Genomic DNA, 14335 nt, shown 5'->3' with positions numbered 1-14335 from the left:
CTGCGACTATGGTCCCAAGCCCGCAGGATCAACTACTCGGTCCCTCTGGGTAGCTGGCTGTGACCAAGTAATGACCATAATCTTGCTCCTTGTCAGCTCTACTATACACCTGGGAATTCTGATCATTCACATGAACTTATAGGCGCATTGTCTGCCAACCCTATATATGATCTTGGATCCACTCTCCATTTAGACATACCTAATTGTTTAGTTTATTCACCTATCTATCCGTCCCTATACCCATGTTTGCTTTCACTGACAACTCAGTACTGTATACTAGCAATATATTTCTTAAGGCCTTTTTGTGGGCTGGTACTCAGTATATAGAGGTGAATAAAACAGACACTGGCCTTTCATTGTATTGACAGAATCATTAATCATGGTTTTGAGAAGTCCTGTGAGGAAGTACTAAACAGTATGAAAACATGTAATGGAGACCCAAACAGATTATATAGTAGGAAATGGAATTGTGATTTCAGCCTGCTTTCTCCTCTACTCCAGAAAAGCTTTCAGTGTGTTCAGGAGTGCACAGCTCTGCCAAGATTGGAGTTGTACTCGGCCAAAGTATTGCTGCCCAAGTTCCTGCAGCTGCCTTAAGGCATGAGATTTTTGATTGCTAGAGCTTCCTCTGAAGTTGGAAATTCATAAGCATAGTGGTGTCATGAGAAAAATAATTTAAGATTTTATGAATCGGGTGACCCCTCAAGACCTACAACTTAGTGGCTATGAAAATTGGGGGGATATGTCCTTAAGTTTCTCAAATTGTTTAAATAGAATTAATAAAACATGAAAAGTAACCAGCCAAGAGTTGAGCCCTTACTTTTACTTGAAAAATCAAATTAACAAAAAGTTAAAAATCTATTTTGTTTTATGAAGTACCTAAAACATTGAAATACAAGCCTTGTTTGAAACTGAAAACCTTTAGTTTCTAAACTAGTTTCTGAGTGGACTGTTCCTCATTGATGGAATACCCACAGCCCAAGAGGATAATTAGGAGTGCCCACAGTGGGCTTCCTAAAGTCAAAGGAATTGTTCTCATCATCTTTCCTCTTCTGCCTGCCATGGGCAAGCATGTTGCTTCGTAATAATTAACACCATGCTTTCCTCAGCAGATGGTGTTTTCCGTATTTTCAAGAAGAGAGCATCAGGGTCATATGACTAGTCAGTGGTGGGGCTGAGATTAAAACATAAGTCTAATAAGACTTCCAGTATCTTTGTTTTCATTAAATCATGCTGCTTTGTGTCGGTAGTGGGGATTTGTAGCCTCTTGGAACTTAGAGTAGTTTGCTTTGGTATGTAAGTTTATATAAAAAACCCTAAACACTGATGGTGATTTAGCTCTCTCTGAAGCAGCATATCGTAGTCTAAAGATTGTTGCTGTAAAAATCGGAATGTTGTTTGTTACGTTGTTTGCTGCAGTAGTGATGTGAATTAGGAGGAAATAATCCCTTGTAGCTCTGATGTGTGATTTTCAACAAAAAAATCTAACAGTATGTTGATACTGGGGTGGGTGACTTGATCAATACAGGCTGATTTATTAACAGTGGTGTTTGTTTCTCCAATAGGGACCATTGTTATAGAAGGCCATGAATTGCACAAAGAAGACATCCGCCTCATGTACACCTTTGATAAGGCTACACAGGGTACTGCCCAGTTTGAAGCACACTCGGATGCTCAAGTAATTTTTTGTTACCTAGAATATTTTAAAAGAGGAATAAGAACATAAGAGGAGAAATTATTTTCCTATGCCTTTCTTGATAATGCTGACAGCTTGTCTTAGGATTTTATTAACCTCTCCAGTATAAACCTTTTAGCATATGCATTTGATAATTAAATATATAAACATTTATTTTGTGACTTATATAATTTTAAGTGTTAGTGTTGTTCTAAGTGTTAGGTGTTAGAACAAGGAGTGAATCAGTCATTGAGACAGGAAAGTAAACTAATTCTTATTATTCTCCCTGATAAATTATCTGCTAGGAATAAGTATAGAGAAGGGGTCCTATGTAAAATCCGGGGTAGAGGTAGAGATGGTTTGGGAAAACTTCTTGAACAGTATGTATAAGCTGTTTAAGATTCTGGAGTCTGCATCTTCTGTAGTGATGGATCAGAGCTAATCTCTTTCCACCCTTGACCAAACTTTTCCAGGTAGATGGGTTATACAGTCTTCATTGTGGGAGTGGGGATATTTGCTGGAGTCACCTTGTGCTAAGAATGCCATGAACAGCAGGTGAAGAAGTAGCACGTCCATTGTAAGGAAGACTGACTCTTTAAGCCTTTAGAAAGGCTCAAGTTAGAAATGTATAAAACTTGATTTGTAGGCAGACATTAATAAGCAATCATGGGTGAAGTATCTAGAGAAAAAGGAAGAGGATAGGCAAGGATATCTTTATTTATTTAATTTTTATTTATTTTTTTAAATTTTTCTTTTTTTTATTACTGTGATTTAGGTGAAGATTTGCAGAGCAAATTCACTTTCCATGTAGCAGTTTACATATTCTTTGTCTCATGACATTGACCACAGTTTACCACAATGTAACAGCTTCCCTCCACTTCCTCCCCATAGTTACCTCTTCCCAGTGTCCATCCCTCCATGGACTCCTGCCCCTAGGCTGTCCCCCTGTGCATAGGCAGCCCTTCTTTCTCAATGATTGTTCTGTCCAAGGAGTGTATCTACCTCAGGTAATGTTCAACTCATATGCCTGTCTTCTGTTTGGCTGGAAACCACAGGGTGTGGGTTCAATTCCAGACCTGAAGGGCAGCTAGGGGCTATAGTCTCAGTGGTTCCACCAGGCTCTATCAGACCAGCAAACCTGCTCTCCGCCCCCCCCCCTTTTTTTTTTCTCCAAATGATTTTGGGTTTTGTTCCACCTTGTTCCCCCATTCTATCCAGGATCTCCTGTACTGATCCCTTTCTGAGTAGTTGACAGTAGTAGCAGGACACTCTCTAGTTCTTCTGGTCTTATGGTCATATAGGCTAAGGATTGTATGGCGTACTAGTGCCTTGGACTAATTATTTCCATGTGTCTTTGGTTTTCTTCATTCTTCTTTGTTCTGGATGAGCATTGTTGGAACTAGATTGCTGCTTGCAAGCTTTTAAAACCCCGGTTACTATTCACTGAAGTAGGATGTTGAACAGTGTTTTTGTGTAGTATGTTATGCCAGTTGAGCTTGATGTCCCCCTGTAGCTATGGTCCCGTGCCCATAAATCCAACTTCTCACTCCCTCAGGGTGATTGGCTGTGACCAAGAAGTTATCATAACTTTTCCCTTCTGTATGTTATTTGGACATTCTTACAGCACATACAAATGCATGGAGATGGCTGCTTTGAGGCCTTTGATGCACGAGTTCGTTTTTTGGAAAGTTGTGCTGCTTCAAGCACTTCATGATTGTTGAGCTTACATTTTGTTGATATTTGTTAGAAAGGAGCATCACCTAAATACTTTCATGAAAATATTTTTTGTAAGCATCATTGCTTTGGCCTTACCATTTAAAAAACTGTTGAGAAAAAGCTCACTCTCTCTTCATAGATCAAGGAATAGCTGGCTACAGTGAAGGATGGCAGCTGTGAATTAACTGTATAGATGAGTTTTATTTTCTTTGCTTACTTGTGATGCATTAAAGACTTTTCATAATTTTTAAAAAAATTGTACAGTGTGCACAACATAAAATTTTCTCTTGTAACTATTTTCAAGTGTGTGATCCAGTGACATTAATCATACAGTATTTTGAAAACATCACCATCAAATTATAACTCCCATTCCCACATCCCCCATCCCCTGATAACATCGTATCTGCTTTCTGTCTCTATTAATGTCTGTCCTGTATATTTCATATAATTAGGATCATACAATATTTGACCTTTTATATCTGGCTTATTTCACTGAATATAATGTTTTTTCAAGGTTTATCCTTGCCACAACATGTGCCAAAAATTCATATCTCTTTATGGCTGCATACTGTTCCATTCTTGTATATATATGACATTTTACTTACCCATTCTTCTGTTGAAGGACACGTGGATGGTTCCATCTTTTGACTTTTGACTTTTGACTGTTGACTATAAACATCTGATTGAGTTTCCATTTTCTATTTCTTTGGGTATACATATAGACTGAGTTTACCAGGGTTACATGATAAGTTGATGTTTAACTTTTTGAGGAATCTTCACACTGTTTTCGACAGCAGCTGCATCATTTTACATGCCTGTCAACAATGCACAAGAGTTCAGTTTCTCTACATCTTCTCCAGTACTTGCTTTTTAAAAAATTATTTTTATAACAGTCAGCCTGTTGTTAGTTGCCACTGAGTTGGCAATTTAGAACAGTGGCCCATTTTTGCTCCATCTTTTTTATTAATTCAATCTCTTTACTTGTTATGTATCTGTTGAGATATTACATTTCTGGAGCCAGTTTAGGTAAATTGTGTTTCTATGAATTTGTCCATTTCATCTAGATTATCAGATTTCTTGGCATATAATTGTTGAGCATTGTCTTGCAATCTGTTTTATTTCTATTTCATTGATTTCTGCTCTAAGCTTTATAATTTGCTTCCTTCTGCCTACATGGGGTTTAGCTTGTACTTTTTCTGATTCCTTAAATTAGGTTATCGATTCAGAATTTATTTTTAAAAGGCATGTTAAGTTTGAAAGAAGTATTTTTCTTGTTATTTTAATAGAGTGCACTGTTCATTCTTTCAGGCTTTGGTTCTCTTAGATGTCACCCCTGACCAGTCAATGGTGGATGAAGGAATGGCTCGGGAAGTCATCAATCGCATCCAGAAACTTCGAAAGAAGGTCTGCTTATCAGATTAAGAACAATCTACAGGCACCTTTTGGTGTGGGAATGGGTTTGTGTATGCACACATGTACACATGTGCACTTTGAGTATAGGAGAAATGGGTAAAATAAACTATGAAAACTAAACCAAACTCACTGTCGTCAAGTCAGATCCAACTCATAGCAACCCCTCCTTGGGTTTCCGAGGCAAAATAAACTACAGGAATTGATTAAATGATCTTAGTCTGTAATCTTCTGTCCATTCACATTGTGCTTTGTAGGAAAGATGGACCTCTTTCACTCTCTACTTGTTCAGTCACAAGCTAGATATTTTTGTTTCATCCAACCTGTTCCTCTTCCCATCCTGTTCTCGTTCCCTGTGGCTTCCACAAAATCATCTCCTAGGGAGATAATTTTTGCGACTGGTACAATTATGTTGGAAATAAGGTACACAAAGTTAGCAGAGATGACAGCTGTTGTGTCTAGGGGTAGAAGAGGTGGGAGTCTGTGTCTAAAGGCTCTTTGCCCAGGTGAGAAATTGTTGGGTCTGGACAGAGTAGTATGATTCTTTCTGAGTGGGATGCTGCAGGCCTGGGCAGGCTGCACACAGACCATATGTCTACAGAGTAAAGGTACATCCAATTTTCTGACAAGGAGAGAGTTAATATATAAAGATCTTCCCAGAATGTCTTCTTACTTAGAACAAGTGCCTGAGACTAGTGCTGTAGGGTCTCAGGAGACTACTCCAACATATAACAGGAGGATGGTGGGTGAGCTCTGTCTGAGTTCAGACTTTTGTCAGTAAGTTCTTACTCAGTTACTCTGTTCCAGCAAAATTCATGAGCTAATGATTATGCCAGGAAAAGATACATGCCCTACCTTCAAAGGCTAGGGAGATGGACACAAAAACAGTTTCTACAGTGCAGTTAATCATTGACCGAGGAGGAGTGGGGCAGGTAATTGTGCCTGTCTGTGATTTTTTAGAATAAGGTTGTTAGTCCTTGTTCAACAGTCCCTTATAATTTTCATTAACAAAATATTTTCCTTTTCCATTTTCTGTATGTTGATTTAGTGCAATCTGGTTCCAACTGATGAAATAACAGTTTATTATGAAGTAAAGTCAGAAGGAAGGTATCTGAATAATGTTATTGAAAGCCACACAGATTTCATATTTGCCACCATAAAGGCTCCTTTGAAACCATATCCAGTTCCTACATCAGATAAAATCCTTATTCAAGAAAAAACACAGGTGAGTTCATAGTTTTGATGAACTGTTTAAGATGTAAAATTAGTTTTTACTTTAAGTTTATGTAGTCACATCTTCATATTCAGTCTTGCAATAGAGAATGGTATAATACTAAGTCCTAAGGTATGCAGAACGAGAGTCAATAATGGCCAAAGAGAAAATGTCCAAAGAGAGGAAAAAGGAGGGAAGGCTGAGCTGTTCTCACAGCACTTGTCATGGGAGAGGTAGCTAGGAGGTTGCCTCAGATTTGCCAGATGAGATGGCTTTGGGGGCCTGTTTTGTTTAAACTCAGAGAAGTCAGTATTGTAGATTTGAGAATTGTTAAAAATAAACAGCAGTTAGCTTGAAAAGCAGTTAACCTTTTTTTAAAAAAACTGTGATTTGGGTGAAAGTTTACAGAGCAAATTCACTTTCCATATAGCAGTTCACATACCTTTGTTTCATGACATTGACTGCAATTTACCACAGTACAACAGTTCCCCTCCCACTTCCTCCACATAGTTACCTGTTTCCTGTGTCCTTCCCTCCCATACAGTCATGCCTTCCGAGCTGTCTCCTTGTGCATACACAGCCCTTCTATTCTCCCATGATGGTTCTCTTCAAGGAGTGTATCTACCTAGTGTAAATGTTGACCTCATATGCCTGTCTTTTGTTTGACTGGAAGCCACAGGAGTGGATTCAATTCCAGACCTGAAGGGCAGCTAAGGGCCATAGTCTCAGTGGTTCCATCAGGCTATATTAGACAAGTAAACCTGTTTTTTTTTTTTAAATGATTCTGAGTTTTGTTCCACGTTATTATCCCACTCTATCCAGGATCTCCTACGTAGATCCCACTCCGAGTGGCTGACAGTGGTAGCCAAGCACCATCTAATTCTTCTGGTCTCATAGTCATATAGGCTGAGAATCACATGGTGTTACCAGTCCCTTGGACTAATTGTTTCCATGTGTCTTTTGTTTTCTTCACTCTCCTTTGTTCTGGACAAGAGAGACCCATCATTGCATCTAGATGGGTGCTTGCAAGCTTTTAAGATCCCAGCTGCTACTCTCCAGAGTAGGATGTGGGACTGTGTTTTGTGTAGCCAATTAAGCTTGATGTCCCCTGTAACTATGGTCCCAAGCCCACAGGTCCAACTGTGTGCTCTCTCTTGGTAGCTGGTTGTCAGATTTACTATATACCTGGGAATTCTTTTTTTTTTTTTTTTTTTAATTGTGATTTGGGTGAAAATTTACAGAGCAAATTCACTTTCCATGCAGTACTTCACATATGTTTTGTCTCATGACATAGACCACAATTTACCACAAGGCAACAGCTCCCCTCCCACTTCCTCCGCATAATTACCTCTTCCTTGTGTCCATCCCTCCATGCACTCTTGCCCCCTGAGCAGTCTCCCTGTGCATAAACAGGCTTTCTTTCTCCCATGATTGTTTTCTCCAAGGAGTGTATCTACCTCAGGTAAATGTTCAGCTCATATGCCTGTCTTTTGTTTGGCTGAAAGCGACAGATGTGGGTTCAATTCCAGACCTGAAGGGCAGCTAGGGGCCATAGTCACAGTGGTTCCACCAGGCTTTATCGGACCAGCAAATCTGGTCCTCACCTTTTTATTTTCTCCAAATGATTTTGAGTTTTGTTCCACATTGTTCTCCCTCTCTATCCAGGATCTCCTACATAGATCCCCTTATACCTGGGAATTCTTACAGAACATAGTAATACACTTATAGAACCATTATGTGCCAACCCTATGCATGGTCTTAGGCAAACTACGCCCTGCATAGACATACCTAATTGTTCAGCCTGTCCACCCATCTATCCACCTGTATATCCATGTTTACCTTCACTGACAACCCAGTAATGTATGCAAAAGGGTTCATCTTTGTTGTCTATACCTCCGGTGTACCTCTCTATGTCCTCCTCTTCCTCAGTACCACCATGTGGATCACTCATATTTGGTACATTGCCCTTCTCTTCACCCACATCAATACTTGTCTCTACCTATCTAACAGTGTTCCCCACCCACTCCTCCCACCCCTGGTCACCAACAAAGAAAATTTGCTTCATATATAAACCTTTCCTTGACTTTTTACAGTAATGGACTAATGCAGTATTTGTCCTTCTGTGATTGATTTATTTCACTCAGCATAATGTCCTCCAACTTCATCCATGTTATGCGGTGCTTTGCAAATTCTGCGTTATTCTTTAGGGTTGCATAATACTCCATTGTGTATATGTAGCCTAATTTTGTTATCCGTTCTTCAGTTGATGGACACCTAAGTTGTTTCCATCTCTTGGCTATTGTAAATAGTGCTGCGGTGAACATGGGTGTGCATATTACTTGTTCTTTTCATGGCTCTTGCTTCTTTAGGATATATACCTAGCAATGGAATGGCTGGGTCAAATGGTATTTCTAATTTCAACTTGTTAAGGAAGTGCCGTTCAAAAGCAGTTAACTTTTATATTTGTTATTGATGTTGTTTGCTGTTGAGTTGTCTCTGACTCATGACAACCTTATGGTAGTAAGTAATATGGTAGTACTACCATAGCATTTCCTGTTGGTCCATCTGGGAATTTAAGATGTAGCTATGAAAGTCTTATGTAAACACATGGAACATACTGTCCCATAAATCAGAAATAGGTCATTTATAGTAGAGGAAGAAATTATTTGCTCTATTAACTAATCATGTGTTTCTTGTCTCATTCCTACTTTATATGGTCCAAACAGAAAACAGGGTCTAAAAGTGGTTGTTTATGTTTTCAATGAGGCTAAGTTGTGGGAAAATTTGATTTTCTATCTTGTATTTTTTTACATTGAATTTTCAGAGAAGAAGCATATATTGCTTGTAGAATCAGCGAAAAGCATCTTCTTTTTGAAAAGAACAGAGTATAGGAAGGAAAAATGGGGAAGGAAATTGTAGCTCTTGACTGTTGTTGTTATTTGCTGTTGAGTAGGACCCAACTCATAGCAACCCTTCCTTGGGTTTCTGAGGTAGTATCACTACAGAAGTAGATTGCCCAACCTTCCTTCCGAGGAGTGGCTGATGGGTTTGAGCAACCAGCCTTCTGGTTGGCAGTCAAGTGCCTTAGGCACTATGCACCCAGAGCTCCCAGCTCTTGACTGTTTCATTGATAATATTATGTTCCCAGAATTTCATAGAGCTCTTTCATGGTCTTTTTTATTTGGTGGTTTGTGGTCTACTGTATTTCATATGTTTCATCTACTCAAGCACACATTTTTGTGTATTTAGTTAAAGGGATCTGAACTGGAAATTACACTCACCAGTGGATCATCCCTGCTTGGTCCTGCTTGTGCCTATGTCAATCTTAACATTCGTGCAAATGGCAGTGAGCAAGGTAAGAATAAATAAACTCCATGGCTTGTATTTGAGTTTTATATTTAAATCTAGGCATGTCTTTAAAGTTATTATAAAGAATTGGTGAACTTGGGTTTTAATTATCACCTAAAGGAATTCACAAAAGTAAATGATTGGACTTGCACTTTCACTAACATGAAGAAGATATACTTTTTCCTATTTTTTTTCTGGGTACAACTAACAATGGGACATAGTATATAAAAACAGTAAGACAGCAAGGAGAAAAACAAAATACAAGACGACTTTGGACAGTAGACAGAAACATAGTTCAAGACCAAATAACAAAATAATGGTGAGTTTTTGGGTTGTCTGTGACATGAAGCTGAAGAAGCCCACCTTCTGGAAATGGCAAAAGGCATATACAGAAGAAGTGCCGGCAAAATCCTGGTTTTTCTAGTAAAACGTCCATGAAAGGGGCAGCCTAACAAAACATTACTTTTATACATTTGCCACTTTATGCAAAGAAACTGAGCACACCACCACCCATACCAGTAAAGAGTAAGTGGAGAACCTGATGTCTACCCTCACATGGCTAAACTGTGGTGCCTTAAGTCCCCACCACAATATTGGTTATAGAAGACCAAGTAGAGAGCTGGAACTCATCCCAGTACGTGGTAATGGGTCCCTCCCCCCGCAGTGGAGTCATTGTAAACCACTGAACTTCCATATCCACCAATCTGTAACAAGGTTAGAGGAGGCCTAATGGAGAGTCAGGACTTTGACCACTGTCAGTGGTAATGAATTCATATGTCACCACTGCCAAGGTGTCAGTGAATCAGTAATGAGGCTCTCCTACATGTCATAACCAGGAAAGTATCAGTGGAAATCAAATGGAATGCTGGAACTCCCACTCCTCCCTCACCCAGCACTAATAAGGAGTCAGTGGAGACAGATTAGGGAGCCCAGACTTCTGTTCTCACCTGGAGGCGGTGCTGGGTGCCATAAGTCAGCTCACATAGTTTAAATAAGACTCATAGTCTCAAAATAATACCCAAAATATCTACAGTTTAGTTGAAAATCACTCAGAATACCAGGAGCTAGAAAGGTCTTAAACTGAATGAAAGAATCAGTAGATGGATGATAGATGTTAAGATTAAGTGACAGAATTTAAAGTAGCCATAATAAAACATCAAGGAGAAATTACAAACATGAATTGCAGCAAATGGAAATGCAAAGCTTCAGCAAAGAAATAGAAGCTTTAGGACTGAAAAAACAGATAAATGAAATAAAAACTCAATGTATGGTCTCGAGCAGAATGGAAAGAGCGTGAAGAAATAATCTGAACTGGAAGAAAAATTGGTACAAAACACCCATACTGAACAAAAGAGACTGAAAATTTAAAAAAACAAAGAAATTTCTTCAAGCACCTATGGAACATTAACAAAAGATTAACATTTATGTCATCGGAATCAAGAATGAGAGGAGAAAGGATAGGACTGAAAAACCACTTAAAGAGATTATAGTCAAAAACTGCCTAAATTTGGCAAAAAGGTATAAAACTACATATTTGGAAAGATGAGCAAATGCCAAACCAGAAAAACCCCAAAGATTCTACAGTGAGTAACATCAGACTCACACTTAAAACATTTGAGAAACAGAGAATCAACACCTTATTTCTAGAGGAAAAGCAATTCAAATGACAGTGAATTTCTCATTGGAAACCATGGCATCTAGAAGGTAAAAGAGCATTTTTCAAATAAGTGCTGTCTACCCTAAATTTTATATCCATGAGAAATATCCTTCCGGATGATGGGAAAATCAGCATTGTTAGATGAAGAAAAACTAATAGAATTACCAACAGACTTATCCTAAAAGAATGGATAAGGGATGTTCTTGAGATAGAAAGAAAATGATAAAAGATAGAATCTGGGAATATCAACAAGGGAGAAAGAACAATAGAGTCAAAATATAAGTACATCCTATAGAATGTCTTTTGTCTTTGAATTTTCTAAACTGTGTTGAAACAAAACTGTGTATCGAAGAAATATTTAAAGCACTTACAAATAGAGAAGAGTAAAGGAACATAAGGGAGATAAGGTTTTTCCATTTAACTTAAGCCAATACACTGTTGGCACCAGTGGCTTGTGGTAATTTAAGTATAAGTAATATACTACTTAGACCAACCACTCAAAAAGTCTACACCAAGACATACACGAAAACAGTACAGACAAATCAAAGTTGAATGCTAGCATATGTCGTATAGCCCATAGAAACATTGTAAAATGAAGATAAACAAAAAATAGAATATTAAAAGCAAAAAATAAAAGACAAACTTTAATGTAACAGTAATTACATCAAATCTAAATGGTCTAAATATGCCAATTAACAGACACATTTGGAGAGTGATGAAAATGAATAACCGAATTACAAGTTTTGTATAAGAAAATCTTCAAATAGAACAGATAGGTTGAAAGTAAAGGGATGGAAAAAGATATGCAAATAGTAACCAAAAGAAAACAGGAATGGGTCTGTTCGTGTCAAATAAATTAGACTACAGAACATAGAAAATCATCAGGGACATTTAATAATGATTCAAGTGTCAGTCCAAAGGGAAGACATGATCCTAAATTTTTATGCACCAAACAACAGAATTGAATACAAAGTAATGATAAACATTAAACTGTTAGGTGTTAAAGGGAGAAATAGACAAATGTATAGTTATAGGTAGAGACTTCAACATCTTTATTAGCAGCTGGACAAAAACTCAGCATGGATATAGAAGAACTTAACACAATCAACCAACATAATATAATTTATATTTATAGAACACCCCGCCCAACAACAGCAGAGTGATTTCTATTCAAGTGTCCACAGAAATTCATCAAGATAGCTTGTACCATAAAATGCACCTCAACAAATTTACAACTTTACAACCATAGAAAGTATTGCTCTCTCAAAACAATGGAATCAAACTAAAAATCAGTAACACAGAAACAAAAGAAAAATCTTGACATACTTGAAAACTAAACAACATATTTTCTAGGCAGTTCCCTAAAAACCTAAAATAAAACTACCATAAGACCCAGCAAATGTATGATAGATATAATAACAACTTTAAAAAAAAGCAGCTGCTGAGGCTGTTTATATACATCCAAACATCTTACATCATTTGTTTCCTTAGTTTGGAGGTTTAGGGTCATGGTTACATGAGTCATCCAAGTTAATTGGCTTAATACCATGTTTAGTGCTTCTTTTCTGCCTTTTAGTTTGTTGTCGTTGCAAATCCTTTAATAGCTTACAAACATTCATCTAAAATGCAGCATTGGTATATGTTCACCTGGAGCAACAGAGGAAGGAGGAGAGTCAGGAAGAAGAAAACTGGAATATGTGGCAAATTGACTCCATGAACACTTGCCGTCTTTGACCTGAGACAGAAGAACTGGATGATCCCTGGCTGCCATTACTGAGTGTTACGATCAAAGCTTCTATATATAAGAACCCTGATCAAAAGGGGGTAGATAAGGAACAGAATTTCAAATTCTCATGGAATCCAGTGAGAACCATGGAGGCTGAGTGAACACCTGAAACTTTTGCTTGAGTTAATCTTTAAACTTTAAACCAAAAATATCCCCAAAAGTCGTTGTCATCTTTTCTTTTTTGTTAATGAATTTTATTAGAATATAATTTATGTACAATGAAGTACACAAAACTAAAGTGACATGGGTCGATGCATTCTTCTTTTTTTTTTAATGTTCCTTCCCCACCCCTCCCACTCGTGGAAACCAACAAAGTTATCTTCCATATATAAACCTTTCCTTGAGCCTCCACAACATTGAACTAATACTACATTTGTCCTTCTGTGATTGACTTATTTCACTCAGCATAATGTCCTCCAAGTTCATCCATGTTATGTGGTGTTTTGCAGACTCTGCATTATTCTTTAGTGTTGCATAGCATTCCATTATGTGTTTGTACCGTAGTTTGGTCATCCACTCTTGCATTGATTGGCACATAGGTTGTTTGTATCTTTTTGCTATTGTAAATAGTGCTGTGATGAACATGGGTGTGCAAGTATCTGTTCTTGTCCTGGCTCTCACCTCTCTAATATATATACCTAGTGTTGGAATTGCTGGGTCAAATGGTATCTCCAGTTCCAGCTTTCTAAGGAATCACCGTACTGCTTTCCCCAGTGGTTGTATCACTTCACCGTCCCACCAGCAGTGTATGAGAGTCCCAGTCTTTCCACATCCCTGCCAGTATTTGTTATTTTCTGTCTCATTGAACCTTGCCATCAGTGCTGGGTGAGACGGCATCTTGTTGTTGTTTTGATTTGCATGTCTCTGATGGCCAATGATTGTGAGCATCTGTTCATGTATTTGCTGGCCACCTGAATATCCTCCTTGGTGAAGTGTCTATTCATGTCTTCTGCCCATTTTTCAATTGCATTGTTAACTCCCTTTGCTGTTGAGGCATTGGAGTTTTCTGTAAATCTTAGATATAAGTCCATTGCCAGATAAGTAATTATAAGGAAATAGGAATTTGTTGCTGGCATTTTTGTTTTTGCTTCTTCGTGGTGTTGATTTCTTTGTTCCGTGTAATTTTCTGTGCTGAGCTCATTTTGTTTATTAATCGTCTTGTCACTTCCTTCCATGCTATTATTGTAGTATTTCCTAAATATTTATGCTGGTCCTCTTTTTTATTTTGATGTGAAGGTTTATCATTTTTCTTTGAGGTTACCCTGTGATTTATAATTTTTTTCCCAAGTTTGGAGCAGTCCGTTCTATCTTGCTGTTGTCTTGACTTCCCTATCATCTAGAAGTTCTGTAGCGACACAGTTTTTTCCCTCTTTTTGGTTTGTAGTTGTCCTTATTTGTCAATTGTTGTCTCTGGTTCCCTGCTGACAATCTACTAGACTTATTTACTTTGGATACTTCCATAGCTGGGTTGGGTCCTGGGTTATGTCACTATGTGTGTTAATGGTCAGTTGTGGGTTTTTTTTTTTTTTT

General features: G+C 38.0%; 1 protein-coding gene across 1 annotated transcript in view; it reads left to right on the top strand.

Moving 5' to 3' along the window:
• The window catches only part of IARS1 (isoleucyl-tRNA synthetase 1), a 168781-nt gene that overhangs the window by 114708 nt on the left and 39738 nt on the right, over positions 1–14335 (top strand). The window contains exons 26-29 of the mRNA XM_007953003.2: positions 1566–1678; positions 4700–4795; positions 5850–6026; positions 9264–9369. Coding sequence (XP_007951194.2) covers positions 1566–1678; positions 4700–4795; positions 5850–6026; positions 9264–9369 — 492 coding nt within the window. The remainder of the gene's footprint in view (positions 1–1565; positions 1679–4699; positions 4796–5849; positions 6027–9263; positions 9370–14335) is intronic.

Source organism: Orycteropus afer, unplaced genomic scaffold (assembly GCF_000298275.1).
Source record: "Orycteropus afer afer isolate SDZICR_OR568_19922 unplaced genomic scaffold, OryAfe1.0 scaffold00368, whole genome shotgun sequence".
Taxonomy (NCBI): Eukaryota; Metazoa; Chordata; class Mammalia; order Tubulidentata; family Orycteropodidae; genus Orycteropus; species Orycteropus afer.
The sequence above is the reverse complement of the archived record's forward strand: the minus strand, read 5'-3'. Positions and strand labels throughout refer to the sequence as shown.